The sequence below is a fragment of the Chiloscyllium plagiosum genome, unplaced genomic scaffold (assembly GCF_037043375.1).
Source record: "Chiloscyllium plagiosum isolate Xiang-an unplaced genomic scaffold, Cpla_swu_hap1 HiC_scaffold_2, whole genome shotgun sequence".
Lineage (NCBI taxonomy): Eukaryota > Metazoa > Chordata > Chondrichthyes > Orectolobiformes > Hemiscylliidae > Chiloscyllium > Chiloscyllium plagiosum.
The window spans coordinates 165,325,766-165,349,824 of record NW_028270140.1 but is presented as its reverse complement, the minus strand read 5'-3'; the positions used below and the strand labels follow the sequence as shown (position 1 = coordinate 165,349,824).

Here is a 24,059-nt window from a genome sequence, read left to right as displayed (position 1 = left end):
GCACCCCATCACAGAGCACTGTAACACCCACCCCATCACAGAGCACTGTAACACACACCCCATCACAGAGCACTGTAACACCCGCCCCATCACAGAGCACTGTAACACCCGCCCCATCACAGAGCACTGTAACACCCGCCCCATCACAGAGCACTGTAACACCCACCCCATCACAGAGCACTGTAACACCCGCCCCATCACAGAGCACCGTAACACCCGCCCCATCACAGAGCACCGTAACACCCGCCCCATCACAGAGCACCGTAACACCCGCCCCATCACAGAGCACCGTAACACCCGCCCCATCACAGAGCACTGTAACACCCGCCCCATCACAGAGCACTGTAACACCCACCCCATCACAGAGCACTGTAACACCCACCCCATCACAGAGCACTGTAACACCCACCCCATCACAGAGCACTATAACACCCACCCCATCACAGAGCACTGTAACACCCGCCCCATCACAGAGCACTGTAACACCCGCCCCATCACAGAGCACTGTAACACCCGCCCCATCACAGAGCACTGTAACACCCACCCCATCACAGAGCACTGTAACACCCGCCCCATCACAGAGCACTGTAACACCCGCCCCATCACAGAGCACCGTAACACCCGCCCCATCACAGAGCACTGTAACACCCGCCCCATCACAGAGCACCGTAACACCCGCCCCATCACAGAGCACCGTAACACCCGCCCCATCACAGAGCACTGTAACACCCGCCCCATCACAGAGCACTGTAACACACACCCCATCACAGAGCACTGTAACACCCACCCCATCACAGAGCACTGTAACACGCACCCCATCACAGAGCACTGTAACACCCACCCCATCACAGAGCACTGTAACACACACCCCATCACAGAGCACTGTAACACACACCCCATCACAGAGCATCGTAACACCCGCCCCATCACAGAGCACTGTAACACCCGCCCCATCACAGAGCACTGTAACACCCGCCCCATCACAGAGCACTGTAACACCCGCCCCATCACAGAGCACCGTAACACGCACCCCATCACAGAGCACTGTAACACACACCCCATCACAGAGCATCGTAACACCCGCCCCATCACAGAGCACTGTAACACCCGCCCCATCACAGAGCACTGTAACACCCGCCCCATCACAGAGCACTGTAACACCCGCCCCATCACAGAGCACTGTAACACCCGCCCCATCACAGAGCACTGTAACACCCACCCCATCACAGAGCACTGTAACACCCGCACCATCACAGAGCACCGTAACACCCGCCCCATCACAGAGCACTGTAACACCCGCCCCATCACAGAGCACCGTAACACCCGCCCCATCACAGAGCACTGTAACACCCGCCCCATCACAGAGCACCGTAACACCCGCCCCATCACAGAGCACCGTAACACCCGCCCCATCACAGAGCACCGTAACACCCGCCCCATCACAGAGCACTGTAACACCCGCCCCATCACAGAGCACTGTAACACCCGCCCCATCACAGAGCACCGTAACACCCACCCCATCACAGAGCACCGTAACACCCGCCCCATCACAGAGCACTGTCACACCCGCCCCATCACAGAGCACTGTAACACCCACCCCATCGCAGAGCACTGTAACACCCAGCTGATCGCAGAGCACTGTAACACCCACCCCATCACAGAGCACTGTAACACCCGCCCCATCACAGAGCACTGTAACACCCACCATATCACAGAGCACTGTAACACCAACCCCATCACAGAGCACTGTAACACCCGCCCCATCGCAGAGCACTGTAACACCCGCCCCATCGCAGAGCACTGTAACACCCGCCCCATCACAGAGCACTGTAACACCCACCATATCACAGAGCACTGTAACACCCACCCCATCGCAGAGCACTGTAACACCCGCCCCATCGCAGAGCACTGTAACACCCGCCCCATCGCAGAGCACTGTAACACCCGCCCCATCACAGAGCACTGTAACACCCACCCCATCACAGAGCACTGTAACACCCGCCCCATCGCAGAGCACTGTAACACCCAGCTGATCGCAGAGCACTGTAACACCCACCCCATCACAGAGCACTGTAACACCCGCCATATCGCAGAGCACTGTAACACCCACCCCATCGCAGAGCACTGTAACACCCGCCCCATCACAGAGCACTGTAACACCCGCCCCATCACAGAGCACTGTAACACCCGCCATATCACAGAGCACTGTAACACCCACCCCATCACAGAGCACTGTAACACCCGCCATATCACAGAGCACTGTAACACCCACCCCATCACAGAGCACTGTAACACCCACCCCATCGCAGAGCACTGTAACACCCGCCATATCACAGAGCACTGTAACACCCGCCATATCACAGAGCACTGTAACACCCACCCCATCACAGAGCACTGTAACACCCGCTCCATCACAGAGCACTGTAACACCCGCCCCATCACAGAGCACTGTAACACCCACCCCATCACAGAGCACTGTAACACCCGCCCCATCGCAGAGCACTGTAACACCCGCCCCATCACAGAGCACTGTAACACCCGCCCCATCACAGAGCACTGTAACACCCACCCCATCGCAGAGCACTGTAACACCCACCCCATCACAGAGCACTGTAACACCCGCCCCATCACAGAGCACTGTAACACCCGCCCCATCACAGAGCACTGTAACACCCGCCCCATCATAGAGCACTGTAACACCCACCCCATCACAGTGCACTGTAACACCCGCCCCATCGCAGTGCACTGTAACACCCGCCCCATCGCAGAGATCTGTAACATCCGCCCCATCTCAGAGCACTAACACCCACCCCATCACAGAGCACTGTAACACCCGCCTCATCACAGAGCACTGTAACACCCACCCCATCACAGAGCACTGTAACACCCACCCCATCACAGAGCACCGTAACACCCGCCCCATCGCAGAGCACTGTAACACCCGCCCCATCGCAGAGCACTGTAACACCCACCCCATCACAGAGCACTGTAACACCCACCTCATCACAGAGCACTGTAACACCCGCCATATCACAGAGCACTGTAACACCCACCCCATCGCAGAGCACTGTAACACCCACCGCATCACAGAGCACTGTAACACCCGCCCCATCACAGAGCACTGTAACACCCACCCCATCGCAGAGCACTGTATCACCCGCTCCATCACAGAGCACTGTAACTCCCACCCCATCACAGAGCACTGTAACACCCGCCCCATCACAGAGCACTGTAACACCCACCCCATCGCAGAGCACTGTAACACCCGCCCCATCACAGAGCACTGTAACACCCACCCCATCGCAGAGCACTGTAACACTCGCCCCATCACAGAGCACTGTAACACCCGCCCCATCTCAGAGCACGATAACACGCGCCCCATCACAGAGCACTATAACACCCACCCCATCACAGAGCACTGTAACACCCGCCCCATCACAGGGCACTGTAACACCCTCCCCATCACAGAGCACTGTAACACCCACCCCATCACAGAGCACTGTAACACCCGCCCCATCACAGAGCACTGTAACACCCACCCCATCACAGGGCATAGTAACACCCGCCCCATCACAGAGCACTGTAACACCCACCCCATCACAGAGCACTGTAACACCCACCCCATCGCAGAGCACTGTAACACCCATCCCATCGCAGAGCACTGTAACACCCACCCCATCGCAGAGCACTGTAACACTCGCCCCATCACAGAGCACTGTAACACCCACCCCATCGCAGAGCACTGTAACACCCACCCCATCACAGAGCACTGTAACACCCGCCCCATCACAGAGCACTGTAACACCCACCCCATCGCAGAGCACTGTATCACCCGCCCCATCACAGAGCACTGTAACTCCCACCCCATCACAGAGCACTGTAACACCCGCCCCATCACAGAGCACTGTAACACCCACCCCATCGCAGAGCACTGTAACACCCGCCCAATCACAGAGCACTGTAACACCCACCCCATCGCAGAGCACTGTAACACTCGCCCCATCACAGAGCACTGTAACACCCGCCCCATCACAGAGCACTATAACACGCGCCCCTTCACAGAGCACTATAACACCCACCCCATCGCAGAGATCTGTGACACCCACCCCATCACAGAGCACTGTAACACCCGCCCCATCACAGAGCACTGTAACACCCACCCCATCACACAGCATAGTAACACCCGCCCCATCACAGAGCACTGTAACACCCACCCCATCACAGAGCACTGTAACACCCACCCCATCGCAGAGCACTGTAACACCCACCCCATCGCAGAGCACTGTAACACTCGCCCCATCACAGAGCACTGTAACACACACCCCATCACAGAGCACTGTAACACCTGCCCCATCGCAGAGCACTGTAACACCCACCCCATCGCAGAGCACTGTAACACTCGCCCCATCACAGAGCACTGTAACACCCACCCCATCGCAGAGCACTGTAACACTCGCCCCATCACAGAGCACTGTAACACCCGCCCCATCACAGAGCACTATAACACCCGCCCCATCACAGAGCACTATAACACCCACCCCATCACAGAGCACTGTAACACCCGCCCCATCACAGGGCACTGTAACACCCTCCCCATCACAGAGCACTGTAACACCCACCCCATCACAGAGCACTGTAACACCCGCCCCATCACAGAGCACTGTAACACCCTCCCCATCACAGAGCACTGTAACACCCACCCCATCACAGAGCACTGTAACACCCGCCCCATCACAGAGCACTGTAACACCCACCCCATCACAGAGCACTGTAACACCCACCCCATCACAGAGCACTGTAACACCCACCCCATCGCAGAGCACTGTAACACCCACCCCATCGCAGAGCACTGTAACACCCACCCCATCGCAGAGCACTGTAACACTCGCCCCATCACAGAGCACTGTAACACCCACCCCATCGCAGAGCACTGTAACACTCGCCCCATCACAGAGCACTGTAACACCCGCCCCATCACAGAGCACTATAACACCCGCCCCATCACAGAGCACTATAACACCCACCCCATCGCAGAGATCTGTGACATCCGCCCCATCACAGAGCACTGTAACACCCTCCCCATCACAGAGCACTGTAACACCCACCCCATCACAGAGCACTGTAACACCCACCCCATTGCAGAGCACTGTAACACCCACCCCATCACAGAGCATAGTAACACCCGCCCCATCACAGAGCACTGTAACACCCACCCCATCACAGAGCACTGTAACACCCTCCCCATCACAGAGCGCTGTAACACCCACCCCATCACAGAGCACTGTAACACCCACCCCATTGCAGAGCACTGTAACACCCACCCCATCACAGAGCATAGTAACACCCGCCCCATCACAGAGCACTGTAACACCCACCCCATCACAGAGCACTGTAACACCCACCCCATCGCAGAGCACTGTAACACCCACCCCATCACAGAGATCTGTAACACCCACCCCATCGCAGAGCACTGTAACACCCACCCCATCACAGAGCACTGTAACACCCACCCCATCACAGAGCACTGTAACACCCACCCCATCACAGAGCACTGTAACACCCGCCCCATCGCAGAGCACTGTAACACCCAGCTGATCGCAGAGCACTGTAACACCCGCCCCATCGCAGAGCACTGTAACACCCGCCCCATCACAGAGCACTGTAACACCCGCCCCATCACAGAGCACTGTAACACCCACCCCATCGCAGAGATCTGTAACACCCACCCCATCACAGAGCACTGTAACACCCGCCCCATCACAGAGCACTGTAACACCCGCCCCATCGCAGAGCACTGTAACACCCGCCCCATCACAGAGCACTAACACCCACCCCATCACAGATCACTGTAACACCCGCCCCATCGCAGAGCACTGTAACACCCACCCCATCACAGAGCACTGTAACACCCGCCCCATCACAGAGCACTGTAACACCCACACCATCACAGAGCACTGTACCACCTGCCCCATCACAGAGCACTGTAACACCCACCCCATCACAGAGCACTGTAACACCCGCCCCATCACAGAGCATAGTAACACCCGCCCCATCACAGAGCACTGTAACACGCACCCCATCACAGAGCACTGTACCACCTGCCCCATCACAGAGCACTGTAACACCCACCCCATCACAGAGCACTGTAACACCCGCCCCATCACAGAGCATAGTAACACCCGCCCCATCACAGAGCACTGTAACACGCACCCCATCACAGAGCACTGTAACACCCACCCCATCGCAGAGCACTGTAACACCTGCCCCATCACAGAGCACTGTAACACCCACCCCATTGCAGAGCACTGTAACACCCGCCCCATCACAGAGCACTGTAACACCCACCTCATCACAGAGCACTATAACACCCACCTCATCACAGAGCACTGTAACACCCGCCCCATCACAGAGCACTGTAACTCCTGCCCCATCACAGAGCACCGTAACACCCGCCCCATCACAGAGCACTGTAACACCTGCCCCATCACAGAGCACTGTAACACCCGCCCCATCGCAGAGCACTGTAACACCCGCCCCATCACAGAGCACTGTAACACCTGCCCCATCACAGAGCACTGTAACACCCACCCCATCACAGAGCACTGTAACACCCGCCCCATCACAGAGCACTGTAACACACACCCCATCACAGAGCACTGTAACACCCGCCCCATCACAGAGCACTGTAACACCCACCCCATCACAGAGCACTGTAACACCCGCCCCATCGCAGAGCACTGTAACACCCGCCCCATCACAGAGCACTGTAACACCTGCCCCATCACAGAGCACTGTAACACCCACCCCATCACAGAGCACTGTAACACCCGCCCCATCACAGAGCACTGTAACACACACCCCATCACAGAGCAAAGTAACACCCGCCCCATCACAGAGCACTGTAACACCCGCTCCATCGCAGAGCACTGTAACACCAACCCCATCACAGAGGACTGTAACACCCACCCCATCACAGAGCACTGTAACACCCGCCCCATCACAGAGCACTGTAACATCCACCCCATCACAGAGCACTGTAACACCCGCCCCATCACAGAGCATAGTAACACCCGCCCCATCGCAGAGCACTGTAACACCCGCCCCATCACAGAGCACTATAACACCCGCCCCATCACAGAGCATAGTAACACCCGCCCCATCACAGAGCACTGTAACACACACCCCATCACAGAGCACTGTAACACCCACCCCATCACAGAGCACTGTAACACCCGCCCCATCACAGAGCACTGTAACACCCACCCCATCACAGAGCATAGTAACACCCGCCCCATCACAGAGCACTGTAACACCCACCCCATCACAGAGCACTGTAACACCCACCCCATCGCAGAGCAATGTAACACCCACCCCATCGCAGAGCACTGTAACACCCACCCCATCGCAGAGCACTGTAACACTCGCCCCATCACAGAGCACTGTAACACCCACCCCATCGCAGAGCACTGTAACACTCGCCCCATCACAGAGCACTGTAACACCCGCCCCATCACAGAGCACTATAACACCCGCCCCATCACAGAGCACTATAACACCCACCCCATCGCAGAGATCTGTGACATCCGCCCCATCACAGAGCACTGTAACACCCTCCCCATCACAGAGCACTGTAACACCCACCCCATCACAGAGCACTGTAACACCCACCCCATTGCAGAGCACTGTAACACCCACCCCATCACAGAGCATAGTAACACCCGCCCCATCACAGAGCACTGTAACACCCACCCCATCACAGAGCACTGTAACACCCTCCCCATCACAGAGCACTGTAACACCCACCCCATCACAGAGCACTGTAACACCCACCCCATTGCAGAGCACTGTAACACCCACCACATCACAGAGCATAGTAACACCCGCCCCATCACAGAGCACTGTAACACCCACCCCATCACAGAGCACTGTAACACCCACCCCATCGCAGAGCACTGTAACACCCACCCCATCACAGAGATCTGTGACATCCGCCCCATCACAGAGTACTATAACACCCACCGCATCGCAGAGCACTGTAACACCCACCCCATCACAGAGCACTGTAACAGCCGCCCCATCACAGAGCACTGTAACACCCGCCCCATCACAGAGCACTGTAACACCCGCCCCATCGCAGAGCACTGTAACACCCACCCCATCACAGAGCACTGTAACACCCACCCCATCACAGAGCACTGTAACACCCACCCCATCACAGAGCACTGTAACACCCGCCCCATCGCAGAGCACTGTAACACCCAGCTGATCGCAGAGCACTGTAACACCCGCCCCATCGCAGAGCACTGTAACACCCGCCCCATCACAGAGCACTGTAACACCCGCCCCATCACAGAGCACTGTAACACCCACCCCATCGCAGAGATCTGTAACACCCACCCCATCACAGAGCACTGTAACACCCGCCCCATCACAGAGCACTGTAACACCCGCCCCATCGCAGAGCACTGTAACACCCGCCCCATCACAGAGCACTAACACCCACCCCATCACAGATCACTGTAACACCCGCCCCATCGCAGAGCACTGTAACACCCACCCCATCACAGAGCACTGTAACACCCGCCCCATCACAGAGCACTGTAACACCCACACCATCACAGAGCACTGTACCACCTGCCCCATCACAGAGCACTGTAACACCCACCCCATCACAGAGCACTGTAACACCCGCCCCATCACAGAGCATAGTAACACCCGCCCCATCACAGAGCACTGTAACACGCACCCCATCACAGAGCACTGTACCACCTGCCCCATCACAGAGCACTGTAACACCCACCCCATCACAGAGCACTGTAACACCCGCCCCATCACAGAGCATAGTAACACCCGCCCCATCACAGAGCACTGTAACACGCACCCCATCACAGAGCACTGTAACACCCACCCCATCGCAGAGCACTGTAACACCTGCCCCATCACAGAGCACTGTAACACCCACCCCAATGCAGAGCACTGTAACACCCGCCCCATCACAGAGCACTGTAACACCCACCTCATCACAGAGCACTATAACACCCACCTCATCACAGAGCACTGTAACACCCGCCCCATCACAGAGCACTGTAACTCCTGCCCCATCACAGAGCACCGTAACACCCGCCCCATCACAGAGCACTGTAACACCTGCCCCATCACAGAGCACTGTAACACCCGCCCCATCGCAGAGCACTGTAACACCCGCCCCATCACAGAGCACTGTAACACCTGCCCCATCACAGAGCACTGTAACACCCACCCCATCACAGAGCACTGTAACACCCGCCCCATCACAGAGCACTGTAACACCCGCCCCATCACAGAGCACTGTAACACCCGCCCCATCACAGAGCACTGTATCATCCGCCCCATCACAGAGCACTGTAACACACACCCCATCACAGAGCACTGTAACACCCGCCCCATCACAGAGCACTGTAACACCCACCCCATCACAGAGCACTGTAACACCCGCCCCATCGCAGAGCACTGTAACACCCGCCCCATCACAGAGCACTGTAACACCTGCCCCATCACAGAGCACTGTAACACCCACCCCATCACAGAGCACTGTAACACCCGCCCCATCACAGAGCACTGTAACACACACCCCATCACAGAGCAAAGTAACACCCGCCCCATCACAGAGCACTGTAACACCCGCTCCATCGCAGAGCACTGTAACACCAACCCCATCACAGAGGACTGTAACACCCACCCCATCACAGAGCACTGTAACACCCGCCCCATCACAGAGCACTGTAACATCCACCCCATCACAGAGCACTGTAACACCCGCCCCATCACAGAGCATAGTAACACCCGCCCCATCGCAGAGCACTGTAACACCCGCCCCATCACAGAGCACTATAACACCCGCCCCATCACAGAGCATAGTAACACACACCCCATCACAGAGCACTGTAACACCCACCCCATCACAGAGCACTGTAACACCCACCCCATCACAGAGCACTGTAACACCCACCATATCACAGAGCACTGTAACACACACCCCATCGCAGAGCACTAACACCCGCCCCATCACAGAGCACTGTAACACCCACCCCATCACAGAGCACTGTAACACCCACCCCATCACAGAGCACTGTAACACCCACCATATCCCAGAGCACTGTAACACCCACCTCATCACAGAGCACTATAACACCTGCCCCATCACAGAGCACTATAACACCCACCCCATCACAGAGCACTGTAACATCTGCCCCATCACAGAGCACTGTAACACCCGCCCCATCACAGAGCACTGTAACACCCGCCCCATCACAGAGCACTGTAACACCCACCCCATCACAGAGCACTGTAACACCCGCCCCATCGCAGAGCACTGTAACACCCGCCCCATCACAGAGCACTGTAACACCCGCCCCATCGCAGAGCACTGTAACACCCACCCCATCACAGAGCACTGTAACACCCGCCCCATCGCAGAGCACTGTAACACCCACCCCATCGCAGAGCACCGTAACATCCACCCCATCACAGAGCACTAACACCCGCCCCATCGCAGAGCACTGTAACACCCGCCCCATCACAGAGCACTGTAACACCTGCCCCATCACAGAGCACTGTAACACCCGTCCCATCGCAGAGCACTGTAACACTCACCCCATCGCAGAGCACTGCAACACCCGCCCCATCACAGAGCACTGTAACAGCCACCCCATCACAGAGCACTAACACCCGCCCCATCGCAGAGCACTGTAACACCTGCCCCATCGCAGAGCACTGTAACACCTGCCCCATCACAGAGCACTGTAACACCCACCCCATCACAGAGCACTGTAACACCCACCCCATCACTGAGCACTAACACCTGCCCCATCGCAGTGCACTGTAACACCCACCCCATCACAGAGCACTGTAAGACCTGCCCCATCACAGAGCACTGTAACACCCGCCATATCACAGAGCACTGTAACACCCGCCCCATCACAGAGCACTGTAACACCCGCCCCATCACAGAGCACTGTAACACCCACCCCATCACAGAGCACTGTAACACCCGCCCCATCACAGAGCACTATAACACCCACCCCATCGCAGAGATCTGTGACATCCGCCCCATCACAGAGCACTGTATCACCCGCCCCATCACAGAGCACTGTAACACCCTCCCCATCACAGAGCACTGTAACACCCACCCCATCACAGAGCACTGTAACACCCACCCCATCGCAGAGCACTGTAACACCCGCCCCATCACAGAGCACTGTAACACCCGCCCAATCACAGAGCACTGTAACACCCGCCCCATCACAGAGCACTGTAACACCCGCCCCATCGCAGAGCACTGTAACAGCCGCCCCATCACAGAGCACTATAACACCCGCCATATCACAGAGCACTGTAACACCCGCCCCATCACAGAGCACTGTAACACCCGCCCCATCGCAGAGCATAGTAACACCCGCCCCATCGCAGAGCACTGTAACAGCCGCCCCATCACAGAGCACTATAACACCCGCCCCATCACAGAGCACTGTAACACCCACCCCATCGCAGAGCACTGTAACACCCACCCCATCACAGAGCACTGTAACACCCGCCCCATCGCAGAGCACTGTAACAGCCGCCCCATCACAGAGCACTATAACACCCGCCATATCACAGAGCACTGTAACACCCGCCCCATCACAGAGCACTGTAACACCCGCCCCATCACAGAGCACTGTAACACCCACCCCATCGCAGAGCACTGTAACACCCGCCCCATCACAGAGCACTGTAACACCCACCCCATCACAGAGCACTGTAACACCCACCCCATCGCAGTGCACTGTAACACCCGCCCCATCACAGAGCACTAACACCCACCCCATCACAGAGCACTGTAACACCCACCCCATCACAGAGCACTGTAACACCCGCCCCATCGCAGAGCACTGTAACACCCACCCCATCACAGAGCACTGTAACACCCGCCCCATCGCAGAGCACTGTAACACCCGCCCCATCACAGAGCACTGTAACACCCACCCCATCGCAGAGATCTGTAACATCCGCCCCATCACAGAGCACTAACACCCACCCCATCACAGAGCACTGTAACACCCGCCCCATCACAGAGCACTGTAACACCCGCCCCATCGCAGAGCACTGTAACACCCGCCCCATCACAGAGCACTAACACCCACCCCATCACAGATCACTGTAACACCCGCCCCATCACAGAGCACTGTAACATCCGCCCCATCACAGAGCACTGTAACACACACCCCATCACAGAGCACTGTAACACCCGCCCCATCACAGAGCACTGTAACACCCACCCCATCACAGAGCACTGTAACACCCGCCCCATCACAGAGCACTGTAACATCCGCCCCATCACAGAGCACTGTAACACACACCCCATCACAGAGCACTGTAACACCCGCCCCATCACAGAGCACTGTAACACCCACCCCATCACAGAGCACTGTAACACCCGCCCCATCGCAGAGCACTGTAACACCCGCCCCATCACAGAGCACTGTAACACCTGCCCCATCACAGAGCACTGTAACACCCACCCCATCACAGAGCACTGTAACACCCGCCCCATCACAGAGCACTGTAACACACACCCCATCACAGAGCAAAGTAACACCCGCCCCATCACAGAGCACTGTAACACCCGCTCCATCGCAGAGCACTGTAACACCAACCCCATCACAGAGGACTGTAACACCCACCCCATCACAGAGCACTGTAACACCCGCCCCATCACAGAGCACTGTAACATCCACCCCATCACAGAGCACTGTAACACCCGCCCCATCACAGAGCATAGTAACACCCGCCCCATCGCAGAGCACTGTAACACCCGCCCCATCACAGAGCACTATAACACCCGCCCCATCACAGAGCATAGTAACACACACCCCATCACAGAGCACTGTAACACCCACCCCATCACAGAGCACTGTAACACCCACCCCATCACAGAGCACTGTAACACCCACCATATCACAGAGCACTGTAACACACACCCCATCGCAGAGCACTAACACCCGCCCCATCACAGAGCACTGTAACACCCACCCCATCACAGAGCACTGTAACACCCACCCCATCACAGAGCACTGTAACACCCACCATATCCCAGAGCACTGTAACACCCACCTCATCACAGAGCACTATAACACCTGCCCCATCACAGAGCACTATAACACCCACCCCATCACAGAGCACTGTAACATCTGCCCCATCACAGAGCACTGTAACACCCGCCCCATCACAGAGCACTGTAACACCCGCCCCATCACAGAGCACTGTAACACCCACCCCATCACAGAGCACTGTAACACCCGCCCCATCGCAGAGCACTGTAACACCCGCCCCATCACAGAGCACTGTAACACCCGCCCCATCGCAGAGCACTGTAACACCCACCCCATCACAGAGCACTGTAACACCCGCCCCATCGCAGAGCACTGTAACACCCACCCCATCGCAGAGCACCGTAACATCCACCCCATCACAGAGCACTAACACCCGCCCCATCGCAGAGCACTGTAACACCCGCCCCATCACAGAGCACTGTAACACCTGCCCCATCACAGAGCACTGTAACACCCGTCCCATCGCAGAGCACTGTAACACTCACCCCATCGCAGAGCACTGCAACACCCGCCCCATCACAGAGCACTGTAACAGCCACCCCATCACAGAGCACTAACACCCGCCCCATCGCAGAGCACTGTAACACCTGCCCCATCGCAGAGCACTGTAACACCTGCCCCATCACAGAGCACTGTAACACCCACCCCATCACAGAGCACTGTAACACCCACCCCATCACTGAGCACTAACACCTGCCCCATCGCAGTGCACTGTAACACCCACCCCATCACAGAGCACTGTAAGACCTGCCCCATCACAGAGCACTGTAACACCCGCCATATCACAGAGCACTGTAACACCCGCCCCATCACAGAGCACTGTAACACCCGCCCCATCACAGAGCACTGTAACACCCACCCCATCACAGAGCACTGTAACACCCGCCCCATCACAGAGCACTATAACACCCGCCCCATCACAGAGCACTGTAACACCCTCCCCATCACAGAGCACTGTAACACCCACCCCATCACAGAGCACTGTAACACCCACCCCATCGCAGAGCACTGTAACACCCACCCCATCGCAGAGCACTGTAACACCCACCCCATCGCAGAGATCTGTGACATCCGCCCCATCACAGAGCACTGTATCACCCGCCCCATCACAGAGCACTGTAACACCCTCCCCATCACAGAGCACTGTAACACCCACCCCATCACAGAGCACTGTAACACCCACCCCATCGCAGAGCACTGTAACACCCACCCCATCGCAGAGCACTGTAACACCCACCCCATCACAGAGATCTGTGACATCCGCCCCATCACAGAGCACTGTAACACCCGCCCCATCGCGGAGCACTGTAACACCCACCCCATCGCAGAGCACTGTAACACCCGCCCCATCACAGAGCACTGTAACACCCGCCCAATCACAGAGCACTGTAACACCCGCCCCATCACAGAGCACTGTAACACCCGCCCCATCGCAGAGCACTGTAACAGCCGCCCCATCACAGAGCACTATAACACCCGCCATATCACAGAGCACTGTAACACCCGCCCCATCACAGAGCACTGTAACACCCGCCCCATCGCAGAGCATAGTAACACCCGCCCCATCGCAGAGCACTGTAACAGCCGCCCCATCACAGAGCACTATAACACCCGCCCCATCACAGAGCACTGTAACACCCACCCCATCGCAGAGCACTGTAACACCCACCCCATCACAGAGCACTGTAACACCCGCCCCATCGCAGAGCACTGTAACAGCCGCCCCATCACAGAGCACTATAACACCCGCCATATCACAGAGCACTGTAACACCCGCCCCATCACAGAGCACTGTAACACCCGCCCCATCACAGAGCACTGTAACACCCACCCCATCGCAGAGCACTGTAACACCCGCCCCATCACAGAGCACTGTAACACCCACCCCATCACAGAGCACTGTAACACCCACCCCATCGCAGTGCACTGTAACACCCGCCCCATCACAGAGCACTAACACCCACCCCATCACAGAGCACTGTAACACCCACCCCATCACAGAGCACTGTAACACCCGCCCCATCGCAGAGCACTGTAACACCCACCCCATCACAGAGCACTGTAACACCCGCCCCATCGCAGAGCACTGTAACACCCGCCCCATCACAGAGCACTGTAACACCCACCCCATCGCAGAGATCTGTAACATCCGCCCCATCACAGAGCACTAACACCCACCCCATCACAGAGCACTGTAACACCCGCCCCATCACAGAGCACTGTAACACCCGCCCCATCGCAGAGCACTGTAACACCCGCCCCATCACAGAGCACTAACACCCACCCCATCACAGATCACTGTAACACCCGCCCCATCGCAGAGCACTGTAACACCCACCCCATCACAGAGCACTGTAACACCCGCCCCATCACAGAGCACTGTAACACCCACACCATCACAGAGCACTGTAACACCTGCCCCATCACAGAGCACTGTAACACCCACCCCATCACAGAGCACTGTAACACCCGCCCCATCGCAGAGCATAGTAACACCCGCCCCATCACAGAGCACTGTAACACGCACCCCATCACAGAGCACTGTAACACCCACCCCATCGCAGAGCACTGTAACACCCGCCCCATCACAGTGCACTGTAACACCCACCTCATCACAGAGCACTATAACACCCACCTCATCACAGAGCACTGTAACACCTGCCCCATCACAGAGCACTGTAACACCCGCCCCATCACAGAGCACTGTAACACCTGCCCCATCACAGAGCACTATAACACCCACCCCATCACAGAGCACTGTAAGAACCGCCCCATCACAGAGCACTGTAACACCCGCCCCATCACAGAGCACTGTAACACCCACCTCATCACAGAGCACTATAACACCTGCCCCATCACAGAGCACTGTAACACCCGCCGCATCGCAGAGCATAGTAACACCCACCCCATCACAGAGGACTGTAACACCCGCCCCATCACAGAGCACTGTAACACACACCCCATCACAGAGCAAAGTAACACCCGCCCCATCACAGAGCACTGTAACACCCGCCCCATCGCAGAGCACTGTAACACCAACCCCATCACAGAGGACTGTAACACCCGCCCCATCACAGAGCACTGTAACACCCGCCCCATCACAGAGCACTGTAACATCCACCCCATCACAGAGCATTGTAACACCCGCCCCATCACAGAGCATAGTAACACCCGCCCCATCGCAGAGCACTGTAACACCCGCCCCATCACAGAGCACTATAACACCCGCCCCATCACAGAGCATAGTAACACCCGCCCCATCACAGAGCACTGTAACACACACCCCATCACAGAGCACTGTAACACCCACCCCATCACAGAGCACTGTAACACCCACCCCATCACAGAGCACTGTAACACCCACCATATCACAGAGCACTGTAACACACACCCCATCGCAGAGCACTAACACCCGCCCCATCACAGAGCACTGTAACACCCGCCATATCACAGAGCACTGTAACACCTGCCCCATCACAGAGCACTGTAACACCCACCTCATCACAGAGCACTGTAACACCCGCCCCATCGCAGAGCACTGTAACACCCGCCCCATCACAGAGCACTGTAACACCTGCCCCATCACAGAGCACTATAACACCCGCCCCATCACAGAGCATAGTAACACCCGCCCCATCGCAGAGCATAGTAACACCCGCCCCATCGCAGAGCACTGTAACACCCGCCCCATCACAGAGCACTGTAACACCTGCCCCATCACAGAGCATTATAACACCCGCCCCATCACAGAGCATAGTAACACCCGCCCCATCACAGAGCACTGTAACACCTGCCCCATCACAGAGCACTATAACACCCGCCCCATCACAGAGCATAGTAACACCCGCCCCATCGCAGAGCATAGTAACACCCGCCCCATCACAGAGCACTGTAACACCCGCCCCATCGCAGAGCACTGTAACACCCGCCCCATCACAGAGCACTGTAACACCCGCCCCATCACAGAGCACTGTAACACCCGCCCCATCGCAGAACACTGTAACACCCGCCCCATCACAGAGCATAGTAACACCCGCCCCATCACAGAGCACTGTAACACCCACCCCATCACAGAGCACTGTAACACCCGCCCCATCGCAGAGCACTGTAACACCCGCCCCATCACAGAGCACTGTAACACCCGCCCCATCGCAGAGCACTGTAACACCCGCCCCATCACAGAGCACTGTAACACCCACCCCATCGCAGAGCACTGTAACACACACCCCATCACAGAGCACTGTAACACCCGCCCCATCACAGAGCACTGTAACACACACCCCATCACAGAGCACTGTAACACACACCCCATCACAGAGCACTGTAACACCCGCCCCATCGCAGAGCACTGTAACACCCGCCCCATCGCAGAGCACTGTAACACCCACCCCATCGCAGAGCACCGTAACATCCACCCCATCACAGAGAACTAACACCCGCCCCATCGCAGAGCACTGTAACACCCGCCCCATCACAGAGCACTGTAACACCCACCCCATCACAGAGCACTAACACCCGCCCCATCACAGAGCACTGTAACACCCGCCCCATCACAGAGCACTGTAACAACCGCCCCATCGCAGAGCACTGTAACTCCCGCCCCATCGCAGAGCACTGTAACACCCGCCCCATCACAGAGCACTGTAACACTCACCCCATCACAGAGCACTGTAACACCCACCCCATCGCAGAGCACTGTAACACCCACCCCATCGCAGAGCACTGTAACACCCACCCCATCACAGAGCACTGTAACACCCACCCCATCACAGAGCACTGTAACACCCACCCCATCACAGAGCACTGTAACACCCGCCCCATCGCAGAGCACTGTAACACCCGCCCCATCACCGAGCACTGTAACACCCGCCCCATCGCAGAGCACTGTAACACCCAGCTCATCGCAGAGCACTGTAACACCCGCCCCATCGCAGAGCACTGTAACACCCGCCCCATCGCAGAGCACTGTAACACCCAGCTCATCGCAGAGCACTGTAACATCCGCCCCATCACAGAGCACTGTAACACCCACCCCATCACAGAGCATCGTAACACCCACCCCATCACAGAGCACTGTAACACCCGCCCCATCGCAGAGCACTGTAACACCCGCCCCATCACCGAGCACTGTAACACCCGCCCCATCGCCGAGCACTGTAACACCCAGCTCATCGCAGAGCACTGTAACACCCGCCCCATCGCAGAGCACTGTAACACCCGCCCCATCGCAGAGCACTGTAACACCCAGCTCATCGCAGAGCACTGTAACACCCGCCCCATCACCGAGCACTGTAACACCCGCCCCATCGCCGAGCACTGTAACACCCAGCTCATCGCAGAGCACTGTAACACCCGCCCCATCGCAGAGCACTGTAACACCCGCCCCATCGCAGAGCACTGTAACACCCAGCTCATCGCAGAGCACTGTAACACCCGCCCCATCGCAGAGCACTGTAACACCCGCCCCATCGCAGAGCACTGTAACACCCAGCTCATCGCAGAGCACTGTAACATCCGCCCCATCACAGAGCATTGTAACACCCGCCCCATCACAGAGCACTGTAACACCCACCCCATCACAGAGCACTGTAACACCCGCCCCATCACAGAGCACTGTAACACCCACCCCATCGCAGAGCACTGTAACACCCACCCCATCGCAGAGCACTGTAACACCCGCCCCATCACAGAGCACTGTAACACCCACCCCATCACAGAGCACTGTAACACCCGCCCCATCACAGAGCACTGTAACACACACCCCATCACAGAGCACTGTAACACCCGCCCCATCACAGAGCACTGTAACACCCGCCCCATCATAGAGCACTGTAACACACACCCCATCACAGAGCACTGTAACACCCACCCCATCACAGAGCACTGTAACACCCGCCCCATCATAGAGCACTGTAACACACACCCCATCACAGAGCACTGTAACACACACCCCATCGCAGAGCACTGTAACACCCACCCCATCACAGAGCACTGTAACACACACCCCATCGCAGAGCACTGTAACACCCACCCCATCACAGAGCACTGTAACACCCGCCCCATCATAGAGCACTGTAACACCCGCCCCATCACAGAGCACTATAACACCCGCCCCATCACAGAGCACTGTAACACCCGCCCCATCACAGAGCACTGTAACACCCACCCCATCGCAGAGCACTGTAACACCCACCCCATCACAGAGCACTGTAACACCCACCCCATCACAGAGCACTGTAACACCCGCCCCATCATAGAGCACTGTAACACACACCCCATCACAGAGCACAGTAACACCCGCCCCATCACAGAGCACTGTAACACCCGCCCCAGGACCACACAACACAGTCACGCTTCTCTCCTGCTGTTCCAGGGCACAGTCCCATTGATTTCACTTCCCGGTTTGTGGAGATTTTCACAGGAATACACTCCGGATTCGCTCCGATCACCGGGAGGCCGACAGCAGGTTGGGAATATCAGCATTCATCAGAAACGACACCCCAGACACTACCACCCTCACTGGGGTACAGGCTCACACACACACACACACACACTCTCACTGCGGTACGGACTCACACTCACTCACACACACACAGACACACACACTCTCACTGCGGTACGGACTCACACACAGACACACACAGACACACACACACACAGACACACACACTCTCACTGCGGTACGGACTCACACTCACACACACACAGACACACACACACAGACACACACACTCTCACTGGGGTACAGGCTCACACGCACACACACACACACACTCTCACTGCGGTACGGACTCACACTCACACACACACAGACACAATCGCACTCTCTCTCTCACACACACACACTCACACACTCTCAATGTGGTACAGGCTCACACTCACTCACACTCACTCACACACACGCACACACAGACACACACACACACACTCACTCACACTCACACAGACACACACTCACACACACACACACACACAGACACTCGCATACTGACTCTCACTGGGGTACGGGCTCACACACTCACACACACACATTCACACACACACTCACACACTCACACACTCACACACACGCACTCTCACACACACTCTCACACACACTTACACACACTCTCACACACATTCACACACACTCACACACACACACACACTCACTCGCACACTGACTCTCACTGGGGTACGGGCTCACACACTCACACACAGACACACACTCACTCACACACACTCACTCACACACACACTCACACACACATTCACACTCTGACTCTCACTGGGGTACGGGCTCACACTCACTTACACACACACAGACACACATACTCACACAAACACACACACACACACAGACACACACACACTCACACATACACTCACACATACAGACACACACACAGACACACACACACACATTCACACACACACTTACATACACACAAACACACACACACGCACACAAACTCTCTCACTCTCACACACAGACACACTCACATATACGCACACAAACACTCTCTCGCTCTCACACACACAGAGACACACACACTCACACAAACACACTCTCTCTCACAAACACGCACACACAAACTCTCTCACACTCACACACATGCACACAATCACAGACACACACACACTCTTTCTCTCACACACACACTCACTCTCAAACACATGCACATGAACTCTCTCACACACATACATGCACACACATACACACGCACTCACATACACACAGACACACACACACACTCACACAAACACTCACACTCACTCACTCACACACTCTCACACACAGACACACACACACACTCACACACATACCCACATTCACAGACCCTCACTGGGTTAAGGGCTCACTGGGGTAAGGGTGTGGGTGAGGGTGTGGGTGTGAGTGAGGGTGTGGGTTTGGATGAGGGTGTGGGTGAGGGTGAGGGTGAGGGTGAGGGTGCGGATGATGGTGAGGGTGGAAGTGTGGGTGAGGATGAGGTTGGGGGTGTGGGTGATGTGAGTGTGGGTGTGGATGAGGGTGTGGGTGGGTATGGGTGTGGATGAGGGTGTGTGTGTGAGTTTGTGTGAGGGTGTGGGTGTGAGTGAGGGTGTGGATGTGGGTGAGGGTGTGGGTGAGAGCGTGGGTGAGGGTGTGGATGAGAGTGTGGATGAGGGTGAGGGTGAGGGTGTGAGTGTGGGTGTGGGTGAGAGTGTGGGTGAGGGTGTGGGTAAGGGTGAGGGGGTGGGTGTGGGTGAGGGTGCGGGGGAGGGTGTGGGTGAGGGTGTGCGTGGGTGAGGGTGCGTGTGTGGGTGTTGATGTGGGTGTGGGTGAGCGTGTGGGTGTGGGTGGGGGTGTGGGTGAGGGTGAGGGTGTGGGTGAGGGTGTGGATGAAGGTGAGGGTGAGGGTGAGGGTGTGGGTGAGGGTGTGGGTGAGGGTGTGGGTGAGGGTGTGGGTGTGGGTGAGGGTGGGGGTGAGGGTGAGGGTGAGGGTGTGGGTGAGGGTGTGGGTGAGGGTTTGGGTGTGGGTGTGGGTGAGGGTGTGGGGGTGAAGGTGAGAGTGTGGGTGAGGGTGTGGGTGTGGGTGAGGGTGTGGGTGAGGGTGTGGGTGAGGATGTGGGTGTGGGTGAGGGTGTGGATGTGGGTGTGGGTGGGGGTGTGGGTGAGGGTGAGCGTGTGGGTGTGGGTGTGGGTGTGAGTGAGGGTGTGGGTGAGGGTGTGGGTATGGGTGAGGGTGTGGGTGAGGGTGTGGGTGTGGGTGTGGGTGTGGGTGTGGGTGTGGGTGAGGGTGTGGGTGTGGGTGAGGGTGAGTGTGTGGGTGTGGGTGAGGGTGTGGGTGTGGGTGTGGGTGAGGGTGGGGGTGTGGGTGAGGGTGAGTGTGTGGGTGTGGGTGTGGGTGTGGGTGTGGGTATGGGTGTGGGTATGGGTGAGGGTATGGGTGAGGGTGTGGGTGAGGGTGTGGGTGTGGGTGTGGGTGTGGGTGTGGGTGAGGGTGTGGGTGAGGGTGTGGGTGTGGGTGAGGGTGAGTGTGTGGGTGAGAGTGAGCGTGTGGGTGTGGGTGTGGGTGAGGGTGAGGGTGGGGGTGAAGGTGAGGTTGTGGGTGTGGGTGAGGGTGTGGGTGAGGGTGTGGGTGTGGGTGAGGTTGGGGTGTGGGTGAGGGTGGGGGTGAAGGTGAGGGTGGGGGTGAAGGTGAGGGTGAGGGTGTGGGTGAGGGTTTGGGTGTGGGTGTGGGTGAGGGTGTGGGTGAGGGTGGGGGTGAGGGTGTGGGTGAGGGTGTGGGTGAGGGTGTGGGTGTGGGTGTGGGTGAGGGTGTGGGTGTGGGTGTGGGTGGGGGTGTGGGTGAGGGTGAGCGTGTGGGTGTGGGTGAGGGTGAGGGTGGGGGTGAAGGTGAGGGTGTGGGTGTGGGTGTGGGTGTGGGTGAGGCTGTGGGTGTGGGTGAGGGTGAGTGTGTCGGTGAGGGTGAGCGTGTGGGTGTGGGTGGGGGTGTGGGTGAGGGTGAGTGTGTCGGAGAGGGTGAGCGTGTGGGTGAGGGTGAGGGTGTGGGTGTGGGTGAGGGTGAGGGTATGGGTGAGTGTGTGTTGAGGGTGTGGGTGTGGGTGAGGGTGAGTGTGTGGGTGAGAGTGAGCGTGTGGGTGGGGGTGGGGGTGTGGGTGAGGGTGAGCATGTGGGTGTGGGTGGGGGTGTGGGTGGGGGTGAGGGTGAGGGTGTGGCTGTGGGTGAGGGTGTGGGTGAGGGTGTGGGTGTGGGTATGGGTGTGGGTGAGGGTGTGGGTGAGGGTGTGGGTGTGGGTGTGGGTGAGGGTGTGGGTGAGGGTGAGGGTGTGGGTGTGGGTGTGGGTGGGGGTGGGGGTGAGGGTGGGGTGAAGGTGAGGTTGTGGGTGTGGGTGTGGATGAGGGTGAGGGTATGAGTGATGGTGTGGGTGAGGGTGAGTGTGTGGGTGTTGGTGTGGGGTGAGGGTGTGGGTGTGGGTGTGGGTGAGGGTGTGGGTGAGGGTGTGGGTGAGGGTGGGGTGAAGGTGAGGGTGAGGGTGTGGGTGAGGGTGTGGGTGAGGGTGGGGGTGTGGGTGTGGGTGAAGGTGAGGGTGAGGGTGTGGGTGAGGGTGTGGGTGAGGGTGTGGGTGAGGGTGTGGGTGAGGGTGTGGGTGTGGGTGAGCGTGTGGGTGTGGGTGTGGGTGAGGGTGTGGGTGAGGGTGAGCGTGTGGGTGTGGGTGGGGTGTGGGTGAGGGTGTGGGTGATGGTGTGGGTGTGGGTGAGGGTGAGCGTGTGGGTGAGGGTGTGGGTGTGGGTGTGGGTGAGGGTGTGGGTGAGGGTGTGGGTGTGGGTGAGAGTGTGGGTGAGTGTGTGGGTGTGGGTGAGGGTGAGGGTGTGGGTGAGGGTGAGCGTGTGGGTGAGGGTGTGGGTGAGGGTGTGGGTGTGGGTGTGGGTGAGGGTGTGGGTGAGGGTGAGGGTGTGGGTGTGAGTGAGGGTGAGGGTGAGTGTGTGGGTGAGGGTGAGCGTGTGGGTGAGGGTGAGGGTGTGGGTGTGGGTGTGGGTGGGGGTGTGGGTGAGGGTGAGGGTGAGTGTGTGGGTGTGGGTGTGGGTGAGGGTGTGGGTGTGGGTGTGGGTGTGGGTGAGGGTGTGGGTGTGGGTGAGGATGTGGGCGTGGGTGAGGGTGTGGGTGAGGGTGAGTGTGTGGGTGAGAGTGAGCGTGTGGGTGTGGGTGTGGGTGGGGGTGTGGGTGAGGGTGAGCGTGTGGGTGTGGGTGAGGGTGAGGGTGAGCATGTGGGTGTGGGTGGGGGTGTGGGTGGGGGTGAAGGTGAGGGTGTGGGTGTGGGTGAGGGTGTGGGTGAGGGTGAGTGTGTGGGTGTGGGTTAGGGTGGGGGTGAAGGTGAGGGTAAGGGTGAGGGTGTGGTGAGGGTGTGGGTGAGGGTGTGGGTGTGGGTGAGGGTGTGGGTGTGGGTGTGGGTGTGTGAGGGTGTG

General features: G+C 57.9%; 1 protein-coding gene across 1 annotated transcript in view; it reads left to right on the top strand.

Annotated features, from left to right (window-relative positions):
* Positions 1-24,059, top strand: part of LOC148152049 (von Willebrand factor A domain-containing protein 7-like) — a 165,838-nt gene that overhangs the window by 135,011 nt on the left and 6,768 nt on the right. Inside the window, exon 13 of the mRNA XM_087994199.1 lies at positions 19,504-19,596. Coding sequence (XP_087850325.1) covers positions 19,504-19,596 — 93 coding nt within the window. The remainder of the gene's footprint in view (positions 1-19,503; positions 19,597-24,059) is intronic.